At 34.6% G+C, this 25,921-nt stretch overlaps 1 protein-coding gene across 5 annotated transcripts in view; it reads right to left on the reverse strand.

Annotated features, from left to right (window-relative positions):
* Window positions 1-992: 992 nt before the first annotated feature.
* TAFA2 (TAFA chemokine like family member 2) overlaps window positions 993-25,921 on the reverse strand; it is a 179,125-nt gene continuing 154,196 nt past the window's right edge. The window contains exons 3-6 of one of the 5 annotated variants that reach the window (XR_016465394.1): window positions 23,465-23,617; window positions 22,304-22,428; window positions 8,099-8,346; window positions 993-1,717 (exon numbers count right to left, since the gene is read on the reverse strand). Coding sequence is in view for 3 of the 5 variants with exons in the window: in XM_090138237.1 (XP_089994363.1) it covers window positions 10,353-10,439; window positions 22,304-22,428; window positions 23,465-23,617 (365 nt within the window). In the remaining 2 variants the exon portion in view is untranslated. Of the gene's footprint in view, window positions 1,718-8,098; window positions 8,347-9,703; window positions 9,731-10,156; window positions 10,440-22,303; window positions 22,429-23,464; window positions 23,618-25,921 lie in introns of those variants that run through there. The other 4 variants (XR_016465393.1, XM_090138226.1, XM_090138237.1 and 1 more) reach the window with 4 other exon arrangements.

The raw sequence follows: 25,921 nt of genomic DNA on the forward strand, positions 1-25,921 counted from the left end.
AAGATACTTCTCAATTTTATTCCCAACAATCATTTATTTTGTTTAAGATCTCCTGTGCAGTAATACAACAGAGGTAATGAAATGGTTTTGGAACAGCCGGGGATACCATGACAGGCAGATCTCTCCAAGGTATGCAACCATCATGGAACTTTATATATAACTACCTTGCCATGTCAATAGCTCATAATGAAAAAATCATTTCCATCTTTTTCAGAGAGCTTGATAACCACACAGGACTTTTAAATAAGCTTCATCCTATATATTTTTTGCCTATCATTAAGTGCGTGTGCTTTTCATTTAATGCATCAAAGCATACAGTCAGAACTCTCTCACTCTCAGTTAGCATGCTTATGTAGTGTCATTAAAAGGAATTGCCAAATTTTTGTTGTATCAATATTACAGATGGCACAATATACACTAAATGAAGTATAAAATTATACATTCTGTAATAACTTAGAAAAAATGTTCATAGATGCTTAAGGCCTTTAAATATGGAAGTTTTTTTCATGTAACAGCACATCACAAAGTTCAAAAAATTGCTACTGAAACAGAAAATTAAAAAAAGAAAATGTGATTTTGGCACAGGTTTGAATTTGAGGACAGTAAGCAAGCAAAATACTCATGAACCCTATATCTAGGAGGGCACTAGGACATTTTTCCTTTATAGCAATCAGTCTGAGCAGACATCTACATAAGCATCTAACAGTACTTAGTTTCAAGCAAGAGATTTTATTTTTTGCTGAAAAGAGAAAAATTCTGAATGATTACCACCCAATTTCATAATTGAAAAACTCATTTACATCCCTGCCTACTTTTATAAAAACGGATGAAATACTTTCCTTGACTGCTTATCATGAATTTCAGTGGTTTAAAGGTTGGGAAAGTAAAGTGCAGGAACACTTGCCTCCTTCAAAGTAAATTGAAATATATATCTTAAAGGTATAAAATGCTTTATAATGGAAGTGGTAATTGAGTTTTGACCACTACTTTTTTTAACTGCCAAATAGCTGCAGTAGTTGGTTAGCCTTAGGGAAACATGTCAACCCGACTATACATTCTAATATGACTGATGTATTCAGATAACTATTACTTGTCAACAATAATTATTAACAATGGGTATATATTTCCATTCCTATAACAAAAGCAACTTCAAGATGTTGAAATATGTACCCTTTAGAGCTCCAAGATTAGATTACAAATAAAAATGTCTAAAATTGTGCCATGCCAGAGGACAATTTCTGCAATGGAAATTTAATTAAAGCAGTGTGCAGTCCCACCAGCAATCGGAATGTGGACCAGGGATCATTTTAGAGGGGAGGAACCAATACATTTTGGAGATTGACTTCATCAGGATGAAATGCCACCAGTCTAGAAAGGAGAATCCGAACGATTGCTGAATTTCTGCACATTTCAAAAACCATCTCTTGAGATTACAGCTGCAAATTCCTCTGCAAGTGCAATTTTACAAGTGTACACAGTTCAATCAGTTGAAATCTTTGTGACACAGAAGTTCAAAATAACTTTCCAGTAGTTTTGATCTCAAGGCTGTTGTTGATTACAAACCAGGTTCTCATTGAAACAATTGATTCTGAAGGCTACACCCCAGCAGTACAAAATTTCACTTCAAGGATTGCCTGGAGAAATGAAATTCCTATGTGTTGTATTTAAGGTTATCAGCCTTGAGACTGACTTGATTTGTCTTTAGCTATCGGGTTACCTGCAAAGAAAAAAGAAAATCAGAAAATCAAAACTCTACATAGAGAATCTACTTCTGAAGTCCTGGAAACTGAAGCTGAAATATAAGTCCTCTCTCCAGAAAAGTTGTTTCAATTGTTTATAAAGAAGTGAATAATTCCCACTGGTAGTGGATGGGGACGCTCCCCAAGTTACACTGTGTTATTAAGTGCTTTGTTGGAATTTGACCTAAAAAGGAGATACTCAAATGTGACCAGTCTTAAAAACATAATTAAAAAAAAAACCTAAAGGTCACAAAGAGCATTGGGTTTAAGGAAACTTTCCACATTTTGTTCATCCTTTTCAATGTTAGAATTTCTGAATGGTAAAAACAATGCCTTTAAAATGTTAGCCATCAGGTTCTGGAGATGTATTCATCTATTCTTTGCATGCCACTTGAAAATGCAATGTTCTGTTAAGTGCTAAATATATTCTAGCAAGCAAAAGCCACTTAGTGGTGAAAAGGGACAAAAGCCATGCATACATAACCAAAAGCTATATCTTTCCTGTTATTTGCAAGGTATAAAATAATTCAAGGATTTCACTTAGAGCGATTTCACCCAATATAACGTGAAACAAGTGAAAGAGAAGGATCATATAGAAAGAGCGGGAGGCAAAGCATTTCACATTAATTGGACTTTCCTCGTGTCTAACTCAGGTTTTACATATTAAAAGAAAAAACGTCCATAATAGAAACATAATTTTGAGGAATATTTCTGCTGTGTCAGTGGATACAATTAATGATCGTGTAACATTTTAATATCCAATTGTGTCAGGGGACAACATCCCAACTCGTGCTGAACAACCTAATTGGATTGGCCACAATAACACCTTATGACAGACATCAAGGGGCATATGCTCTTCATTTTGATCTCAGAGAAAAGGGTCATGCTCTGTAATGATGAAACATTCTTTTGCCCTCAGCAAAACTGTTTGCACACAGCTCTCATCAGCTCTGCAGAGCACAAACATAGAACAGAATATTAAAAAGACTGTTCTAGGAGTTCATTACTTCAGTTTGCCTTCACTAAGTTGTTTCTAGGAACAGCAATTAGGAAGGGAATAATAAAATTGTGCTTTGTGGTTTTTATAATACCAAAGATTTATTTATTACACTTTCATTTTTAGTTTTTGATGTTGGAAACGGCCTCATGTGACCCTTTCTATAATGGAAGATTGCCTGAAACAATAATGGAGAATTAATTTAAAAGCCAGGCAACATATTTCTATACCCTGCAACAAAGTTCAAAATGCTGACACAGCAACTAATTGGTTTTGTTTGTTGTTTATTTGTGTGTGTTATTGTAACAAGCTGGAATTCTACTCATGGACCCAAATGCCACTGGGATGCATACTGTAAGATATACATCTTCTGATCCTATCTCCAGGTGGAATTTTATTAGCTTCACTTGATATACAAACATATATAAAAAACTGTGGTAAATCATCTGATGCAAAACATACTGAAAAGAGATAAAAAGAAATGAGACTCCTAAAGGGGTCAAGTAGATACAGGGCCAAAGTATCTTACATTTCTGTATCACAGAGTATATCAGAACCAAAGAAGAACCAGAGGAAGGTTTCATCAGAGACACAACTGAAAAGGCACAGTTACATCTCATACATTATGCTCATCTGAATTCCTTTTCTGCCCACATCCACAGAGAGTAAGTCTTTGTTACTGAAAAGAGAGGACATAAGCTCTCTTTTTAGAGATGAAGTTGACCATGAGCCAGCAATATGCCCTTGTGGCAAAGAATGCTAATGGTATCCTGGTATGCATTAAGCAAAGTCAATAGAATCATAGAATCGTTTGAGTTGGAAGGGATTCTAAAGGGTCATCCTGTCCTACTCTTCTGCAGTGAATGACCTACAGCTAGAACATCTTTCTCAGAGCTCTATCCAGCCTGATCTTGAGTGTCTCCAGGGATCCACCACCTATCTGGCCAACCTGTTCCAATGCCTCAACACCCTTATCACAAATACTTCTTCCTTATATTCAGCCTAATCTTCCCTCTTTTAATTTTCCCCTTGTCCTATCACAAGGGATCTTGATAACAAGTCTGTTCCTTTCATTTCTATAACCTCCCTTAAGGTATCGAAATGTATATTTCCCATATCTAGCTCTACAACTGCATGGTGAGAATATCCCTATACAATCAACGTGCACTGTTACATACAATGAATAAATGACGTAAAGAAAAATGACTGATAGCCATTCAAATCCTTGCTTTATATCAGGTGTCTAACAATACACAAAGGTCATGTTGCTTATACAGTCTGCATAGGAAGTCAGGTTTCATATCCCTAGTTTTTACAGTTACATGATTGGAGTTTTTACCTCCTCTCCTTAGCCAGAATTTTTATTATTCTACCTGCTGTACAATTTTTTTTTTTTCCCCTTAATGTACAGATTACACACTGCCACTCTGAGTAACACACATACTGGTTCATATTTTCCTCTGTGTAGGAAGGTAATACTTGTTATGAGCAAGCACACACCAGCTATTAACATTAATGGAAGTTATATATCCATACACATTAGGGAGAGAGCAGACCTCTCAGATGTTAAAGGCAATTCCATAAAGAAGCAGGGAAATTTTAGCTAATATGTAGTGATGTTATTCCCAGAAATGCCTAATCTGGGACAAAATAAAAGCTATAGGATTTGAGTAGCTTTGAAACAAGATATTGTGCCAAAGGTCTTTTTAACAAAACAGGAACTGAGAACTCCATGTGTCTGATCTCTAAAGTCCTAAGAGAACAGTAACACACTGAATGGGTGCAAGTCAAGTCTAATCAATTTTTCAGTGAATAATTAATATGCATGAAAATTAACTTTGCTGCTGCTTAACAACACAAATGAAAAAAGTACATAGAACCTTAAGCATCGTAGATATTGATTTGAATTAATTTGTTCATTCTTGGAACACAATTACTCCCTTTATGCTAATATATTTTTCACACGGTTATTATGTCATAAATACAATACATTAGTCTCTCTTCACTTTCTTGTACTAAATGTGCAATTAAAGTATAATTACTCTGCAGTTGCAGACTTTTTAATTTAAATTAGTGAGTGGCTGCTGTAAATTGGCTGTAATTGTATGTGAACTCATTTTATTTTAAAACAATAATATAAAATTAAATATATCTGAAGTTTTCCACATTTCTTCTGCTTATGTTCCTACAAGATTTAGTCCTTGGGTAGAACATTTTTGCCAGTGTGATCCAGAATGAACCAGAAATGAGGAGATCTCAAAGGCAGCACATTAGAAAAGCTATCAGTTCAAGAGATTTTCTGGTCAGCTTCTGGTCAGTGCTACCACAAATATGTGAAAACTGTTCTCACTCGTGAAATTCCCACAGCTGATGAATACAGCAGATAACATGTTCTGTTCCATCAGAATAGTCAGATGGAATTGAGTAAAAGTCTGTCACTTTTACTCAATATGTTCTTCTGCCTTAGAAGAGGAAGGAGAAAATTCAAGACTATAGGATGAAAAGTCAGTGTGTGGTGGAACATTTCATAACAAATTTTTACATTATTAATTTTTTGACTGGCAGATCTATCTTTTTGTTCCATGTTTATCACATCTCATACATAAAATCCATATTAAAAACAAAATAATGAGTTTGTAAATTTAGCACTTGAAACTTAAGAACTTCCATCCTGTGGGTGCCCTTGCAAGAAGGACACCCAGTTCTGGCTTTTAGCCAAAGTATTCATATAAATATAAGAGTCAGGAAGAATTTAATACTTAATGTTTTATTGTCACCAAGTTTTGTTTCCTCTTCAATTATAATTTTTCCATCAACTATATAGTATAGAATTATGTGTATGGTCACAGCATGACTGTTGTCTGAGCATACTGAAAAATCATCAAGCTATCTTTTCTTTTTCCAGATATGTAAGGCAGAGAAAGGGAATTACATATTTTTAATAGTCAATAGTTCACCCTGTGCTAAGTGGAATTGCATTAGACAAGAAAAGCCTTCTTGGCACCCCTACATTCTTCTGCATAATTTTAAAAGCCTGTAGAATAGAAAAATAGTGTGGGGGTTTCTTAAAAAATAAAAAGAATCTCAGAAGATGGACAACATGAGACAAGCTAAGTACAGGGAGCGTCACAAGAATCCCTTAAAGTCTTGAACAAAGAGACGCATTACAAAAACACCTAGCTATGAATTGTCATCAAAAACATGTCTTGGAGACAAGACAGAGATCTTGTATCAATATAGTACTTATTTGTACGCAGTACAATTTTGTGCCCTTGCTTTTACATTCTTTCTCATACTGAACATAAACAAAGCACACACACACACACACCAAAAAAAAAAAAAAAAAAAATCAAGAAAACAGAGTCAATGAAGTAATCTTTTAGTAAACCTTTCTTAAAATAGGACAGGTTTGAAGAAAGTTATTTCAATCATATTTTTTCATGAAAAAAAACCAACCTATTTTTGTAGTGAAAGCTTAATATGGACATTACAATGAAAAACGGAAGTGCCCGTATAACCAGAATCAAATATCTGTCAATTGTTTTTTTTCCTCTTGTGTGCCCTGCATATGAAGGTCCAAGCTGGAAATAAATATTTTGAACAGATGGAAGCTCATTATTTCCTGGAACTTCAAAATCCATACAGCATGTTTGTTATGCGCTGTTATTCATACATGGCTTGTTAAAGCAAGTGACATTTTGCATTGCAACTTGTGCATTTTTGTTGATGAAATATTCTATACTTGCAACATACTACCTTGTATTTGTGATACTTCAAATTACTTAGCAAATCTTAACAGAGGACAGGCTGACAATTTTCTCAGAACATGAGAATCCTATATTTTGTTTTTTACATTAAGGAACAGACAAAGGACAGACAAAGAGAGTGGTTAAGGATATGTATGCAATAGGGTATCCATATTCATGTGTACTTAACAGTAGATAGGTATAGATTTATTTGTCCATAATAGATAACCAATTTTTGAGGGACAGAAGAAATAATTTCAAAAATTTGAGAAAGGTTGAAGTGATTCATTTGTACTTCAGAAGTATGCTTGATAAAATAACTACAACAGAGAACTAAGAGCTGGGAAACAGGCTGCTGTTTCATGACAGTAGATTGTTACTTGACTTGAGCTAATGACACAAGACAAAATTAGAGTTATTTCTGGGCAGCTGTGAAAACAGCTATTTAATTATAACTATACGAATTAATTTACCTTCAGTGAGGGTTAAGTATTGACAGATTTTTTCAAGTCTTCAGTTATTTCGTTCCTGGCCATAAAATTTCAGCCATACCCATCTCTTGATATCAAAACTCAAGAGTATTAATTTTTTCTCTTCACTATACTTTAGAGAATGCAATATAAAATGTGTTTCTAAACATGTTCACAAGCATGAAGCAAAGCAATTTAGAACTCTAGATCCTCAGGTATGTCCTTCGGCAAACAACTCTGGCTCATTTCATTAATTAAACAGAACATTTCCCAATACAGTTAAATGGCTCCAAAGTTTCCGATGTCTTTCATTAGTACTAGACTCGAAAACTCTTAATACTTTTGTGCTTTTATTGCACTATGACTAAACAGAATTGTATTTGTGAACATTCTGGTACTTTAGATTGTTCCTGAGAAGGAAACAAACATTGAAAACTCATTTCACACCATGCTATTTAAGTATACTTTTGTATTTCATGTTTTCTCACTACTTTTAATGATTTCGGCAGGAAATTTTAGCTGTTAAATATGCAGATCTAGACAAGCATTGTTAAACACTGTAAGGAAAACTAAAAGGGCTTTCACATGTAAATTGAGCTTTTCACTTGCCCCATATATACTAATCATATGCCAAGTGATCTTAAAGCTAGAACTAGAAAAATAGAAGAAAAATATTTTAGAGCATGGCATACATTTCTGAAAACAGGAGAGTTTTAAGATTAAACAGACAAATTCTACTATATTTAAGGAATATGGCACAAATACCCCTTTCCCAACTTTTTCTGAATTGTAAGTAATCAAGTATGATACCAAGCTTTCAACAATGAAACATCTAGCTGCATGTACCAACAGGTACGTCTTTTTAGTGTTTTCATGCATTCCTACAATGATAACACAGATTTATTAATTGGATCTCTCTTTGAAAGGATAGTGAGAGAAGAAAGATGTTTAAAGGCTTTTAGAAACACCTGACTGATGCACTGAAGCTGCTTAGCAACACAGTGCAGAGTCTCTTGAATCACCCTCCTGTAGTACTGCACAAATAAGCCAGGATTCCTGTGTATCTGCAGCAAACTAAATAACTACAATGAAGAGTAAGGTACAACAGTTCCTGTTAATACTATGTAAACCTGTATTTGTACACACCTGCTGCTCTGTGAGTAATAAACCAGGGCTGGAACACATTTTCTGGAGTGGTTTGACTCTTTATTCCTCAACGAACGTTCTGGCCCTTCCTTAGAATCCGACCATGACTAGGATTCATCACAACTAGTGCTCCAACGTGGAGCCAGATTATTTAGTATGTGTGGGAAAATCATAAATTGTCATCAGGCACAGCAGAAACCTCCTTTCTCTACTTCTCCATTCGGACTTGAAGAGTTTTACACGTTTGCCTAAGAAACAAACACATGTCAAGTACTACACTGTTACGGAATTACTTACAGAAAACAAAACTGGGATAGATGGAATTTTCTTTAACTTACAGGGAAAAGTGCAGAACAACAGGAGGAAACATATTTCAGAACCAAAGTAAATTCTCTTAGCAAAGGAGCATGGTCTCAAAAAATAACCCAAACAATAACAGTAATTTCAAAGGAAAAGGTTCAAATATACTCAAATTCGAACTTCGTGATTTGTCTAGAAAACCAAACAGAAATGGATAAGTAGCATTTGCTCTCATTTTTGCAAGTATGTCAGCATTCTATTATGAAACAGTAATTGAAAGAATAGAATAGAATAGAATAGAATAGAATAGAATAGAATAGAATAGAATAGAATAGAATAGAATAGAATAGAATAGAATAGAATAGATACAAATAAGAGGCATGTGATCAGAATACATTTTCTTCTAAATGAAAGATTTGAGTGTTTTCTTAACGTATATACATTAAAAAAATACAAAACAAAACAAAAAGAACTCAACTGCATCAAGTTTGACAAAAATGTGCATTCAGAGGAGAACTCAACTTACAGTCTCTTCTATAGCTAGTAGGCTACAGGAAACACCATATAATAACATCAAAACATGCTACTCAATTCAGGCACCTAGTTCCTTATCTGGATTTTTGAGATAAGTTTTTGGATTTGCTGATAAATTCTGATTGCTTCTGAAAAAGGGTTCCCAGCACCTCAAAAGACCAACTAATTTTCTTCAAATAATGCTTACAAAAGATAATTATCTTCCTTTTTTTCTTTTTCCTTTAGGCCTTTTAACATAAATGTCCTACTGCAGACTATTAGAAACCTCTATTACAAGATAAAACTCGTAAGTTAGATGGTCCATTGATCTAATAAAATAACTACACATTTAAAATATTATCAGAGAAATAAATGTGGCTCTGGATTCACATTCACTTGAATTTGATATTTTACAAAATAAACGTAATTGATATAACACACTGGGACAATTATCATAGTATATAAGTGATGAAGACATATGAGTTATGTCAAGGATAAATATAATTCATTACATTTTCAAATGTATTTTGTTGTCATTCTCTTCCAAAAGATAATGTTACTTCAATGTCCATAACTAAACTTTCTCAGTGTTTCCGTAATTCAACAGAGAAATCAAGTTTATGTTAGCCTGTTAAAACTTCACGAAATTTTTCATTTACAGACAAAAGTTTTGTATTGAGAGAAGACTTAAACATAAACCTTATTTTACTTTCTGTAACAGATAATAACTGTAGTAATTCAGACAAGGATATATCCTCTTGTGGTTTTTGGAGGTGATCACAACTCCACAGTGGGACTGCGGCATGACGACATAAGAGACTGCAAGACAATTAATTAAAAAAATGTAATTTTCTTCTGTTTTACACCTTCTAATTGTCACAAAAGGAAGACAAAAATAACCTCAGTCCTTTTTACAACAAAACAATCTGAAGGATTATAGAGTCATACTACCCTGCTAACTCTGAGAAAGTAAAGAGAAAAGCAGAGTCCTTTTGTCTTTCACTTGATCTTACAGTACTAATCTAAATAACCTACTATTATTCTTGTTTGGAAAGTGAAACCTCTACCAATCAGCTACTTTTGTCTAATATGCTAACAAAATAAAAAGAAAGTCATTATTTTAAACTAGGTTGAGTTTTTAAATTGCCTAGTAGCTAAAATGGATTTTCACCTTTTAATATATTTTTCCAGAAACTGTGTAAGATTGAACTTCAAATTATCCCTAGTAATGTGTTATCCCCAGGTGTGTTATTTTTCTAGGGATTTTGAATGAAGAATAACAAGCCATTTGGATGAAATCAAAATAGAAACATAAATTATTTCCTTACCTGTAATTTTATCTCCTCTATGAGGGTACCTGCTGCTCTGTTAGTGCAGTACTGATGTGTTTTCTACCTTTGTCCCAAGCTCCAGATTCCTTTGGTGATTTTCCCCCACTTGCTTACCAGCTTCCACTGCTGGCATTTTGAGGTAGGGCACTCACATTTGGCTCCACGAATACTGCCACAGCTGAGGGAATATAAGACAACTAAAAAACAAGTTAGAATACAGGAGAGCAATATCCAGGCAGGAAAAAAAAAAAGAAAAAAAAAAAAGAAAAAAAATTTAAAAACAATGAATCAGTCAGCAACTTGAAATACTTTGATCATTTTCCTCTTTCTTTCCATCAATTCAGAGTCTCCAAATAAAGAAAAGACTTTCCCGTGTGCAGAGAAAATTAAGGCAAAGTAGTGAGTGCTGACAGAGTAGTGGGTACCCATTTAGAGAATATAAAATTATTTTAAGGGAATCTAATTTTAACGTTCTCCAGTCTGAGTACCCATCACACTATCACTCTGATACAAATAAGAAACAGAAGAAAGGTGGCAGATTTAGAAGATTACAGAAAAATCCTTTTCACCCTTTGTCAGTTCTTAATAGAAGCAAGAAAAGGGAAGATTGAAGAGTTTTTCACCTAAAAGCTGTCATAGATGAACAATTAGGATGATTTCTCACTGCCTAGGGAAAAATACATAAAGCCTGGTTCACTAGGAAGTAGTCAGGGTCACAGTTGCTCATTCCTGACTAGTTGTTGGTCTTCATTATTAGAGAAAAAGAATGAAAAAGAGAAATCAGTACTTCCAATTTAAATTAAAAAAAATATACAGAACAGAGAGCAAATCCACCATCTGTGCTTGAAGGAGCATATAGATGACTAAGTTTCGCTGTGATCTTCTTGAACATCTGACATGTATGGTCACAACTTCCTGTGGCATTCTTGGAAGCATACACGTTGATATTAATTCCAGAAAAATTCTTTGATGGTCCTCACCAGCATTTTCTCCAAACTTGTGATAAATTTGAAATACCTTCTTGCTTGAGTATTATGGAGATTTCCAGGTGAAAGATACAACTTCCTATAACTTCTGTGTTCTAGGGATTACCTTAATGCTGTTTTTTGGACTTCATAGTGCACAGAAAAGATGTAATCTGTCTAAGGAAATAATGAATTCTAGAAATGTGACTAAGAACCTGCCTTGGATATTCCATTTCATTTGTGTTGTGTAAAGAATCTGGACAGTTCTCCTCATACCTTCGTCTTCTCATTATGCTCTGACTAGTACACGGCCCAAGACAAGTTAAATATGAATGTATCAGAGTAGCTAATCATAATTAGTCACTTGTATTCTAAAATTTGAAGTATTGAAGAAAAGGCCAAAAGGTTCTGAAGGTTGTAGCCTTCAAATTACAGGAATGTAAGTAACAATTATGTGATTTAATGTCAAGAAATAGAAAAAGTACTGTCGCATAGAAATCTCTTGAATGACTCTCAAAAAGAAATTGGCTTTGCCAGCAATCAGATTCAAAACTGACAAGCTGCATTCTAGGAGAAAGTTTATTCTTTCTTGTTTGTAAATAATATTGAACAATAACTACTGGCAACTGGAATGAGAATTATGCCTTAAAGACAATAAATTTGCTATGCTGTTCTTTCTGAAGATCACTCCGAAAAGATTGCAAAGAGGTACAACAGAGGGATCTCAAGATTCTAGAACAGCTATTGTACATTTGACTAGACTGGTAACAGCACAAGAAAAGTTAACTTTGGTCTTTTTTTGGCCGGGTTATGTCCCTAGGCCACAAAGCTCAAATTCAAGATGAAAGAAAAAGCTGTGTCTAGCATTGGTGAGATATTTTCTGGTATCTCAAACCTGAACACACACAATTTTTGGACATCTTAAAATATGCAGCTCCATTAAAATTCTTGAATCTTCCATTCCATTCACAGGCTACATAGAAACAATCCATTGTTCACTTGATATGATACCCATCTTTATAAACTGGAGACACCCTGGTGTTCACTTCTGGGTTTAGAGGCCTTACCAAGATAATGCTACAGGTCACATGAGGCAAAGAAGTCATGGTGAAATTGATATTTTGCAGCTTTACTCAAAATCTTCAGAGCTCTATGACATTTCTCACTGCAGATATGAAAGGTACTGAACGGTAGTCATCAGCACTGAAAGATTTGAGAACGAATCATCTGTACATGCTAATAAAGGAGTAAAATAAGAAACCTCAAAATCTACTTTTAGAACATACAAAAACCTTTGGACCCTTTTCTCACAGTAGTATCTTTCCTGAGATGAACCAAGTCTTCCTCAGGGTGAAAAAGGAGTAAATTATAAACTATGAAAATATAAACAATTTTGAAAATCTTACAGAAATGAATTTAATATTGGTCCTCGTATTTTTTTTAAATTTAGTCCTAGAGATCAGTCTCTCATTTATTCTTGCCTGAAATACATATTTTTTTCTTCAGTCTGAATACTCTTTGGATAAGAATGGACTGTCTTCATTATTCTAATTAGGATTCCAACTGATTTGAGAGTTTTTCACTAGTCACACCAGTGACTGTGTATGAATGCTTTGTATGACTGACTTTCTCTAATTGTTTTTTATTTTCTATTCATTTTTTTCTCTCCCAGTTACAAGGCAAAAAAAGCAGAGCTAAAACAGAGTAGAACATCTGAGGTTTTCTATACAGTCCTAATGAATAAAGAAATACCTCAAGAAAACTATGAAATTTGGGAGAACTGAAAGTAAAACTGGGGCACATTTTCTCTCACCCTTACATCATTTCTGTGGCTGAACAGTTTGTAAAGCTTGTGCCAAATAGAGGCAAGAGTTCTGCATGCAGCTTTGGGTAATGAGAGGTTTCAGAATACTCCAGTCCTTCTGAATGAAATTCAGTCTTTCTGACTTTCAGAAAAGATCCAAAGCACTCACAGACCACAAAAGAGGGTGTGACGAGGAAGAAGCACTAGTTTTAGAGCATAACAACATTACTCATATGATACTAGCATTTGAATGCCATCTCCCTATATTTGTAAGGTACTGCAAACTGACAAAGGTTTCCTATCGCTAAAGCTAAGTAAGACTGCTAGATATTCAAAGATTCTATCTTACATAGCTCTGAAAGGGCACAGAGGCTGTAAATGAAAGTAAAAACATCTTTGTTTTCAGTGTTATGCCTTTTCCACTTTGTAAAGAAGTGGAGAAAACCAGTATTTTACATATGGCCTTCAGAAGTCATTCTTATTTTCCATTATAGAGGCAGAAAATAATTTGCCAGATATGAGTTTAGTATCTCAAATATGCCAGCAAAGGAAAAACTGAGGAGAAAAAATAATAATTAAAAAAATCACAAGCGGAAGTGGAATCTTTTGGGACAAAGGCAGAAAACCTCTCAGCAGGACTGATGGAGTGAAGGATTCCCAGGTGGAAGAAAGCAATACTTGCAAAAAATAACCAATTAGTTAATTAATGACATGTAGTTGAATCCATTTATGTTTTTCTTTAACAATGACAGAAATATTTAATGCTGTGCAATGGATGCTATCTGCAGTTTTGCCAAAAAGAAAACTATCCCCTCATAAAAGCATACAAACCGTAATATATATTACTAACACTTTATGAGTGTGGAAAAGGGTTTGCGGAAGATTTCATTTCTCATGATTTGTACAGAGAACCTGCTCATAAATATAATTGGAATAAAACCTCAGAACAGCTGTGAACAAGACCTAAGGCAGTCCTAAGTATTACCATGCACTGAAAAAAAAGAATCAAGGCAAATTTTCAAACCTTCTAGGCAATTAAATTCTGATAATTAAAAAATAATAATAGAAATACCACCCTGATTTTCATATGTTTTCTTAAAGTAACACATTAACAAGCTCTCCCTGTTCAGAAGAGCTATATGTATGAATATTGCCCTTATCCCATTCTCTTTTGGTGTTCTGTTTTGCAACAGAAAATTTCTTGGGTTGAATATTTGGAATACCTTGACCTGCCCAAGTTTTACTGTCATTTGATGATTTTGCTTATAACATTTCAGACTTCAAATACAAAACACTTTCATTACATAATTTTTTACAAAACATTTTTAACATCCCTATTTTTATGGGTCTATTTCATTGCTTTCTGGAATGCACTGGATTCATTTTTTCCATCATATTTCAATAGACTTTGGGTGGATCCCTTGTTCCACCTTGTAATCAGGTCAAGAAGTCCATCTGTATTTATAGTGTAGAAAAGGTAAGTAGGAAATGGAAGAACAAGTTAAGTCCAAGTTGGAAACCAGGTCAGGTATGTGACATCATACAGCAATGAATTGCTAATTTTTGCATTAGTCTTGTGGGTTTTGTAGTTAGTTCTGTAATTAATTTGGATTCGTGTAATTAGAGTCACATGCCTGTGAGGAAGTTCAGTACTGAATATTAGATCTGCTTCAAATTATTTGCACAGCCTGGTGAACTCTCTCTCTTATGCATTCCTATGTCAAAACCTCTACACATGCTCTAAGTGGCCTCTTTCACTACTTTAATTCTCTTCTTCTTCTAATCCTTATCACCATAGCTTGTGTCTCATGTCTTGTTTTTTGTTTGTTTATTTGTTTTGAATACACGTTTGTCTTTAGGAAAAAAACTATGACTTGTCTAGATTTTTGTGACCTGTAAATGGCTGTAATCAAGCTGTGAGCCTAAACTCATGTCAAATATATGCTTGTAACAGGAACCTTTCCATAGGATAGAACTAGGCCTGCCAACTTCATGTTTAAGACATAAATTTGGTATTCTGCAGATTTTTTTAAGAGATTCAGCGAATTACTTAGCCTTGAAAACTGGTGATTCGTTCAAACCTTTTGGAAAGCTACGCTTGGGAAACTCTAATGTATGTTGGCCATAGATGTTAAATATTTTCCTCAAAATCTCCAAGTGTCCAAAAAAGATTACTGTTTGGGCAACCTACAAAAAAAATACTGATCTTCAATATGAATGAATTGTGACAGTGGATCAAAACAATAATCACTAATGCAAAAAGTTAACATGACCCTAGAAAATGTTACCTTATTTCCATTCCCAGCTCATTTCTTCCCTGAAACTTCTGTGCATTTTTTAAGAAAATGTAGACATACCATTTATTGCTATTCTAATGACAGATTAGATACACTGGGTCTCTGAGTAGGCAATGAGAAACATGCTGAGACAGCTGCAAATTTCTGCTAGTGACAGATTAGCCAAAGGCATAGAAAGAGATACCATAGCAACAAAGAGCCTGTCACAAGTGCAATCACTCTTTTCCATAGCTAATATTTTGCTACAGTCTGTGCACTTACTTGTATTGTAATCACATCCTTTTTATGAACCAGAAAATATAGTTCATCACTGTACCCCTATACATATTGTTCCTATAAATCTTCACCCAAAACTTAGGTAGAAGGTGAGGTGTCTGTAGACAGAAACTTTGAAGTGAGGCAGGGGGATAGAGGAGTTTTACAGCAAGGTAGTCTTTTAATTCGATTCCTTAAATAACATTTGAAGAAGCATTTCCTATAATTATTTACTACTGACGCTTGGCAAATCATTGATTTATCCTGTGTTTCAAGTTTCACAGTGGTCAAAGCAAAAGGTGAATTGCTTCATGTGATGGAGGTTAGTATTAGATTTACTCTGAAAAAATGTCACACAAAAAATGCACTGCCTTGTTAGTACAGAATGACTGCAGAGATACCTCCAGTCTATTGTAAACAGCCTAAAATTCCCTCTACACAGAGAGTTCATGAATTTCAGATTTTTCAGCTTACATATCAACAGCAGTACTGCATTTGAAAATTTTGGAGGACGGAGGAGGAATAAAGACATGAGAGAAGAGGCAACCACAATGGCAATATTTCTTTCCAACTTTAGGAAAAACAAAACAAACAAACAAAAAACACAACAACAACAAAAGTTATACTTTCATTTTTTTTCTGTCTATTGCTGCTTAAAGAAACAGTGCATCTGTTGCTGATACAGAGGAGCAGAAATTAACAGCTAACACAGCTGCACTGCTGATGTCAGACTCAGTTTCCAGAAAAATGTTCTTTTCTTCTCTTATCCAAGAACACATTTTAGTTCTCATTTTTTGTATTGTCTTACTCCCATGTTGGTTACAACAATAGCTGAATCACTGTTAATGCTGCCATCTGATATTAGGTTTCTTAGTAAATACCATCCTGCTTTCAGCCTTCCTCCTATAGCCCATTGCAAAGCATTACTGTGTAAAGGTACCTAATGGAAGCTCTTTCATTCCTTGGCCTGAAAGCCTTATGAACAGCACACTTTATAATTTGAAACATAAGTAAAATTATTGCCTCTCCTATCAGCAGCTGTAATTAATTTAGAAACAATATGGTATCTACAAGTGAGAAAGAGGAGACAGGGTAAAAATACAAGCAATATTTATAGATAGCAGCAGAACTGCATTGATTCAGAGTAGTGGAATACACACACTGAACACCATTTGTAGCCATTTGGTATGTTTGGACAGTATCCTTCTCTGCTTCCAATGATGTTATTAAATTTTTAGTTTGTTTTAAATTCTGGATGTCATAATGCAAAATTAGATTAAATGGAATATTACAAATATCTGACTTCAAACTCTCTCCGGTATTGTTTGAAATGTAGATAAACATTCTCAGTATGGATTTCTCTCCATCCTGGCAATATTTCTATATTTCTGCTTGTCCTTTTTTTTTTTTTTTTTTTTTTCATTAGTCATCTATCTGTGGTATTGATTTGGAAAGCAGATTTGGATTTGGAATGTAGATAAATGGACTCAGTATGGATTTATTTCTGGCCACGTAAAATTTCTCTCTTATTTCTCTCTGTTCCTTATATATATATATTTACAGTACTCTATTTCTAATATTGGGTTGGCATACAGCTACATAGTAATATATTAACTATTGATTTCTTTCTCTTCTGGAGTGTGCTTTTACCCACATATTAAAAATAATAGCTTGTTTCCAGAGTGACAATTGCAGTTCCTTCTGCCTCCCATAAAAGTGTGGGTGTTAAGCTATTCCAGAAGTTAGATGCTCATTTCCAAAAGACGGCCTTTTATGACCTGTGTGAAAGTACTCTTAGCACTTGTTCATAGAAAAATATTACTTTGTTCACTTTCACCTTCTAGAGATTTTCAAAGGTTAATAAGAAATACCTGCTATGCAGTGCATCTGATCATTTTGGTTCATTTATATTATTATTATTATAACAACAAGGCTGTCCTAAAAGGACATGCACTGGTTACCAATTTCTGATGAATAATAGATACTGGGCATGATGCTCATCACAGTATGATTCACTTATTTGGCATACAGCTGAGTATCTTCAGAAAGTTTTAAAAGCTTCTCTCACACTGTATTACATTTGACAGTGGTCAAAGCCCAAAGCTTTCCAAACTGACAGAGAATTTAGGATTTTTTTAGATCAGCTTCCTACTGAAGACCACATCAAAGAAAGCCTCCTAGACAGCATCTTCTTATTCAACGCTAAGCATCCAAATGTTAGGCACTAAGTTAATCATCAAAGCTTTCCTTGAGAATTATTAGGGAGACATAAGCACCTTCTAAAGATAATTCATCTGACCTATCTTAGGACAAAACAGATTGTTCTTTGGAAGTGGGCAGTTGTCTCTGATACTAATAAGATAGACTGGATCTTAGGATAGACAGTCCTGTTCTAAACAAATACCAGTGAATTCCAATATGAATGGTTTAACTAGAACTTTGTATTAAATTGTACCTTATATTCCACTAGCAGTTCTACCAAAACAAAAGTTCAAGGACAAGGTATTGTTTTGTATGAAAAATACCAGCATATATTTCTTCATAAAATACCAGCCCACCTTATCTGATCTTGTCTGATTTACAGACAGTGCTGAACTGCAGCCCAGGGGCACTTCTCCATTCTTGAGCATAAGAGTAACTTCTTACCATATCACAGCTTTGGGATCTGAAGGGAAGCCTCAAGATGCACCACATGTTTTCCTGCACTCCGGATTCTTTAGAAAAAACATCTGGGTTTATAGGTTGCCCAAGAGCCAAGCCTTGCTCCAAGCTAGTCTGAGGGTTGATGCCTGGGGAACCAGGATGCCCAGGAAGCATTGCAGGTTGCACTTTCACACAAGTCACATGTAGCTTCTGGTGCTTCCGCTTGAAGTAAGCCTGTATTATAAAGTAGACAACGCGCTGTTCTTAAAAATACAAGTAAAGCCTAGCATCTGGATTTGCCTTTGAAAAACCACTGCCTAGAGATCTCCAGTGTGAAAGACGTGCACCTCGTACTGGTGAAAAATAGGAAACAGGATTTTTTCTGCTTAGATGATCTTATCTGACTGCACAATTTTGCTATCTAGACTTCGTAAGGGGCTCCTTCATTTATTAAAGTTTGTATTTTTTGTGAATGTCATTGTCAATTTCATTCATAATGCCATTTGGGGATTCAAGTGATGAGAAAATTCTCATTTTAAATGAGCATTTTTGTTTGTTCGTTTCACGACATGGAAAAGAAACACATCCAAAGAACGTATTAAATGAAGATAATTATTTTAGAAAAAGTTTGGGAGAAACAATGATTACTTCAAAAGCAAAAATATTTCTTCAGAATTTTCCCCTTTTCTAAACTTTCGTTATCACTTAAGGTGAATATCTTGGCAAAAATTTTGTGTTTATTTTGCAAAACCTTGAGACTAGCCATACGGAAAAAGAATTAATTTACTTCCTTCACAAAAGTATCTCAGTCTGGACAAAAATGCCAGAATGTACCTGGCAAATCTCAGTTATGCACATAACTTCATAATTCAAATTAATGAGTTTCTGAACATCTTCTTTTGTTGCAGTATAATGTTCAGGAACACAAACATATATTTCTCTACATGAAATCATTAGCTAAATTGCCATTCCCTCTTCTCTTCTTCCCCTCCTGCAGGCTCTATAAGCCCAAAACAGTCAATTCTAAATCAAAATGAATTTACTCAGTATTCAGTTTACTCACAAACATACTCCCCACCCCAGAATTCATTGTTTTCCATGAATAACTCCTAACATCTGCATCTTCCACTAGTATGTAGAGAAATGAGGACTACAGTTTAATCTTTCCATAATAGCTGATATTGCATTACTAAGGTAAATAATTGCTATCTGACTTTTCTTAACATTTGAATTCTCAGAACCATAGAACTCATACTATTTCTAATCTTCTATTGGTTTGTAAATTTATTAGATCCTTCTTTATCTAAATAAAAAGCAAAACCTCAAGTAGACCAGATATTTAAAAATAAATTAATTTTCTTTCATTACTCACATAATTTGCTTTTTGCTTAAATTTTTGCTTAACGTAAGTATCAAGAATTTGGCATCATCATTCTTTACAGTGACACAATTACATATTCTAACAGATTTGGACAAGAAAAATATCCTCTTCCTATTACTGTTTTAATTTCTACTGGAATGCTTAATTATTAAGAGCATATGGAAATCTAAGTGCTGCTTTGAAATAATGGTATTCTGTAGCTGAGAAGACAGTACTTCAGCAGTTAAATGGGTTACTTTTTATGCTCATGAAGGAGGCAAACTAACAGAAGATGTTTGGAGATGAATATAGACCTCATACTTTCTTAGACCCCTTCAGGAAAGCCTTCACAATGCTTTACTGCAGTACACTTAAATTGTCTTGCCTCTTCAGTTCTTTCATTTCTTTATGCTTTTACATTATACATGATAATCATATATGGGCTATTTCATTTAAAAATCAGAAGAATTTTATTCATGTCTTCTTAATACTTACTCTCTGAAGAATTCTTCTTTATTTTCCTTTAAAAGGAGCTTTGAAAACTCAGAGTCATTTAGAATTTTTCCTGTTATTTACAGACTAGGGGGAGCACAAAGAGGAACTACAAAAAATATCATATTCACTACAAATTAGGGAAAAATACTTGCTTTTGATAAGAAGCTACTCTTACTGCAGTCAATTGCATTCTTAATATATATTTTTCTGGGCATCAAAATGATATCTGTTAAAATCCCAGCCTCTTGTGCCCAGAAAGACAGAGAATTTCAATTCCCTATCATCTCTTCTCAATGACTGAGACTTGGTCTCAGTCAGTAATTTGAATTCAAATTCAGAAATTTGAATTCAAATTTGGGAATGTCTCAAAACAGTATTGCATACGTTTGGAAAATGAAGAACGGGGAAACACATAGTATCTGAACAAACTGGAAGGCAGAGCAAATAGCAAGGGATTTAAGGGAATCAGCTTTTTTTTCCTTTTAGTAGCTGCAGGTTATGATGGCCACTCAACTGAGTCAGTGCGTCTAATAGGTGGCTTTTTCATAGCATCACTTCTGAGGAACACGAAGTGAGTCCTGAGGACTGCCACTATCCATGGAGGACAAGAAAAGGCCAACTCCTGAAAAGAGGAGTGAATCTGCAGCAGAGGCATGAACCCTTCCAGGCAAGAGCCTTGGGCTTCTATGAATTCCTAAGAGCAGGCATAATTTCATAACCTTGACAGAAGAATTTATCTTTTGACAAAATGTGAAGAAATATCCTCAAAGAGGTTCCTATTGATGTCTTCCCATTTTGTGATCATTTTTATTTTTTTTCTACAGGAGGGTAATCCAGAGCCACACTTTTACTTATATGCTTGTTAAACACATAAAATATAAAATGGCATGCATTCTTGAGCACTGATAGTGTCACATACAATGCAGCAGTAACAAGGACAAATTTCAAAACGTACGCACACTTCTTTTCCTGCTTCTATTGTCATTATTACATTTCTTCTAGTTCCTTTCCGTTGGATTACACATGCACACACCTTTTATATTCATATAACCAGATATGCATTAGCAGGTATTTAGTTAGGTTACTAGGTTAGGTGGGCAGAATTCAAGAACGGTTAGCTTCAGAATATATACATTTGACTGTGGCACTGGAAGAAGAAGAGTACATCAAACATTGAGGAAATATCCTTCCTTCAAAGAATGTCAAAATGGCAAAAAAAAACTTAGGCATACAAAAACTGAGACATGCAGATCTCTCTGTGGAATAAAATATAATTCAGCCAGACAATACTACATTTCAGTACAATCAAGGCATTCAGAAATTTAGCGCCTACATGGGGAAGATTTTATTCAAATGACTTAAACACTCAGATACACCTATGTTAACAATGTACTGGCCTGACACCACAAACAATTATTAGAAACCTACAAGCAAAACAGTGATCAGGTACGAATGGGAGAGTGAAGAAGTGAAGGTGTTCTTGCATATATACATACATATGTGACTTCAGGGAGCATTTGTAATGTTTTATGTGGATATAGAACTGTTGATCCTGTAGAGACACAGTTCTGGATTTTGAGGAAGTTTGAGAACTTCCTGCTTAGCTGAAGAATTTGTTGCTCTTGTGTTGGTAGGCACTAAAAACTGAGATGACAGAAGGTTTACTCTGTTTTCAGGCATTGTATATAATGAATGTTAGATTTTAGATAATCTGATTTTGAAACAGTAATACAAAAAGTGTCAAATGGAGAAAAGGAATTTACTGAAACTGAAAAATCTGTAGTCAATCGGTCACACAAAAAGAAAGAACCAGAAGATCCTCTTTTAATTGCATATATCAAATGCTTACCATGCCCAGCAATTTCTACGTCAAAACATGGTAATGCCATGTTACTGGTTAAAATGTACTTGTTTGCTATCCTGTAAATAAAGAGCTTAGCACAGATTTTGTTTCAGAAAGAAATACATGTCAGATTGCGACGTAATCATTACCAGTAGCTGAAAAAGGTGTCAACTCTATCATCTCCACTGCTCACCTGAGACGGTCTGGCACACTGCTTACCACGATCAAGCAACTGCTATGTATGCTGAGACAAGTGTGCAGGATGATGACGTCCATTCCCAGTATGAGTCTCTTCCCACATTTCTTTGCTCTTCTCAGCTGATGTCTTCCATGTGTACCCAATTTTCTGTGCACGTTTTTTTACCTGTTTGTAGTATGTAAGGTTGGTTTCATACCTACCCTAGTTGTTTTCACTTTATTCCCAGAGGAACAGCTCCATCCCTTACGATCTGGAAGAACCTTACACTCTTCCCCTTCAAGACATGGTTGCATGTGGCACCACCATTTCTGCTCCACTATTGAAGCTATAAGAGAAGAAAACATCTACATTTGCATGTTCTTGAAATAGACATTTTAATATGTCATTATATTGCATTACTTCTTTTATTTTCCATGACAATGTTAGAAATATATTAACCAACATTTACTCTATGATTTGCAGCCAGCTCATAATCTTCATGAGAAATGAAGCCTCAATTTGCACAAGGTGCTACATATTTCAAAGACAATCTCTTTACTACTTTTTTTTTCTAATTTACTGCAGTTCAGAAAGTAATTTCATAGCATTCCTTTCCAACTCTCATTTTCTCTTGCTCAGCCAGATTTCAAAGTTTTAAGCAGAGTCTCTTCTTTTGAGTTAGTATATTTTGCCTGATCTACTCTACAGTCTAGCACAGGCTGATTAAATATATTTCCCAAAGATGACATATTTACAGTTTCTCTGACAGCCAACAACATATCAACAGTAAAGAGATCATGGAAAGGGTGAATCTATTCTGCTCCTCTTTCAGAGAAATAGAAATGAAAAATAAGCTAGTATATTCCCAATTAAAACATATGAATCAATGCCAGATTTGTTAAATAAAACATTAATACTGTACAATGAACAGAAAAAATATTGTTGGTCTACAGAGACTTTTCAAAAATAGCCAGAATTGTGTTCCCTTTGTTTGCGTGTTTAATGCTTTACGATGAAGATAAAATAATAAATGAAGTGTAAGACCGTAGCATATGAAAATGACATGCTCTTGTAGAGTTTGTGTAAACACTTTTAATTAAGTGAACTCCATACACTGTTGGGGGCCCTCTGTTGGTTAGGTCAAATTTAGCTTCTCAAGAGGTCTCTTTCACTAGCATCTAATAATTTCACTTAGCATTTCCACAGAGTAATAACAAATAATTCATTTTTCCCATCACCTTGGACTTGCCCTTCAAAATGCAGAAACCTTTCTCGTCTTATTTTAAAAAGCTAACTGCAATAGAGTGGATTTTTTGATACCTTTAAGCTAACAAAATTATGTAGGAACATGCAATAAAAGGAAGCAATAGAGGTAGTCGCACCATCAACACAAGAAGGAGCAGCCCGGGTGGTACCTGCTACCTGCCCAGGGAAGCAGGAGCACTTCACTGTCTGTGATCTTTCTTCTATCTTGTTCTTATTGCAACATCTGTGGAGTGCCACCACTTCACAGGTCCCAGTTTTAACATGGTGAGCTGTGAAAATAAGAAGATGGGCAATTTGATAATACTGTGAGGTAACATTGTGTTGTTTGAGGGTACTTTTTTTGTTTTTCTTTAATTAGAAATGCATCAAACTTGGATCTGTAAGGCAGTCTGCCATGCATGAAACTAGAATTACAATGGTACTAACAGTAGATTGTAAAGTTGATTTCTTTTCCAAATGTAGTGTAACTATCTCAGGCAGAAAATGCTGGCTAAAGAAAAGCAATTGGAGAAGGCTGCATACAGAACTGATCCAGTGAAGTGGAAAGCAGAGACATTATAAAACTAATGTACAAAATACATTAATTTCTGGACTCCTGTAAGCAGCTGTATATTTCTACCAAGTTTTTTTATTCTTTTCCCTCAGGGTAAGACCTTGGAAGGAAAGTATATCAACTTTAAAATTCATACATATGCATATATTTTCAGATTCTATGTGTCCAGAGTTTATGTCCATTGCAATCACGGTTTTTCATAAGTTCTCCCAAAACCTTCATGCAAATGGTCAGAGAAGAGCTGGCAGGATACAGGGAAAGCCTTGAAAGAGGAAATGAAAAGGGAAAAGATAAAGAAAAAAAGAAAAAAGAAGAGAAAGATAAAGAAAATGGAAAAAGAAAAGAAAAAAAGAAAATGAAAGAAAAATTATTAAGGAATTGCATTTTAACTGTCTGCCTGGCACTGCAAAGGAAGTCTGGAAACAAAGGAAATAAAAGTTTTTCAAACCCAGATGACAACAGGACAACCTTCATCATCTCCATGCTACTCTAACCAATGCCACTGGAGTCCTATGAGAGGACTTATGTGCTAAGATATGTAAGAAAACTACCCTTTCTGGTTGAGCAGCCATTTCTCAAAGGATCTGGAATTCATAAAAATAATTTTATCATAGCATGCAGTGGTGAAGAGAAAGATTAAAAAAAAAAAAAAAAAAAAAAAAAAATTTGGATTCTCTGCATTGAATGGTTCCATTACCTTTTATATCCTAATGGAAAAAGTGAGTTTCCACATGGAGAAAACCCTATCAAGGGGCTCTTGGGAGCCCAACATTGGATCTACTGGGCTGTTATTGCACAGTATCAGCTCTCAAAAGGACTGAAGGAGCAAAATACACTTGATGTAGAATATGGCCCCCAAGAACATTCCTAAAGACAAAACCCACAGGCAGTAATTAGACTCTGTGTCTTCATCAACAAAACATAAACTACTAAACATTTCATTTAGGCAATTATGCATTTTGCAGTAGAACAAAGTCCATTGAACAGCCTGTGATCTCTGTAGTCACTCATTGCATGATGCTACATCAAGCTGCATTATATTCATCATATAATGCAGTACTACATCTGAAATGTTGTAACACAGTGAAAATTATTAACCCATGATTCATTTTATTATGATACAATAAAAAATAACACACATACACACCAGAAATCTATGAGAAAAATATGTAGTACATGTGATATATGAGAGAACAAACACAAGCTGCTTTTTAAATTCACATTCATTTTTATTTTGATAGGCAATTACACATTTAATATGCATACATGCTAATAAAAATTCACTGTTTTTGTGTTATTAAATATACATTAAAAAACAGACACTGAATCTTAAAAAATAATGTAAATTTAGTGAATTTCTTCCCACTTAATTTTTCACTATATTAGTTTTCAGTCCTTATTTGTACTGTAATGTGTCTCAATGATCCTGAAATGTCGTCCCTTCAGTTTTTCATTAGGTAGTTCTACAACAGTTCTACCAAATCTCCAGAAATGCAATAATATACCTACAAGGAGAAATTACTGTGTACATCAATAGCCATCTGAAACAGAATCCAGTTTCAAGAGCTGTTAAGAGCTTTGAAATAAAAGTTCATTCTGAAACAAAACTTTTGAAAGACTCACTCTGTACTAATTAGGAAGAGAAAATTGGTATTTAAAGTCTCTTATTGGAAAAGACTGTAATTAGAAGAAATGGTTACTTAGTTTCACGTACAACACAGAAAAGCATTTCAAAGGCTAAAAAAAATGTGAAAAAGGAATAGAATAAAAAATAACCACGTACTGAGAGTGACCTATCATTATTAAAATTGTTTTTAAATGTTCTAGGTATGAAATCAAAACAACCTAAAATGTATATATTTATATGTGTATAATATATTTCAATTATTGAAAATCTAGGCCAACCATCCTCTAGTTTCTGTTTACCATCTAGAGTGTGCTATGAATATTCCCTGAGAGGAAATGCAGGGATTTCAGCTCCTTATGCTATCACATAATTAAGTTTGAGTGCAGTAAGTAC

This window comes from Phasianus colchicus, chromosome 1 (genome assembly GCF_987193195.1).
Source record: "Phasianus colchicus chromosome 1, bPhaCol1.hap1.1, whole genome shotgun sequence".
NCBI classification, from domain to species: Eukaryota; Metazoa; Chordata; class Aves; order Galliformes; family Phasianidae; genus Phasianus; species Phasianus colchicus.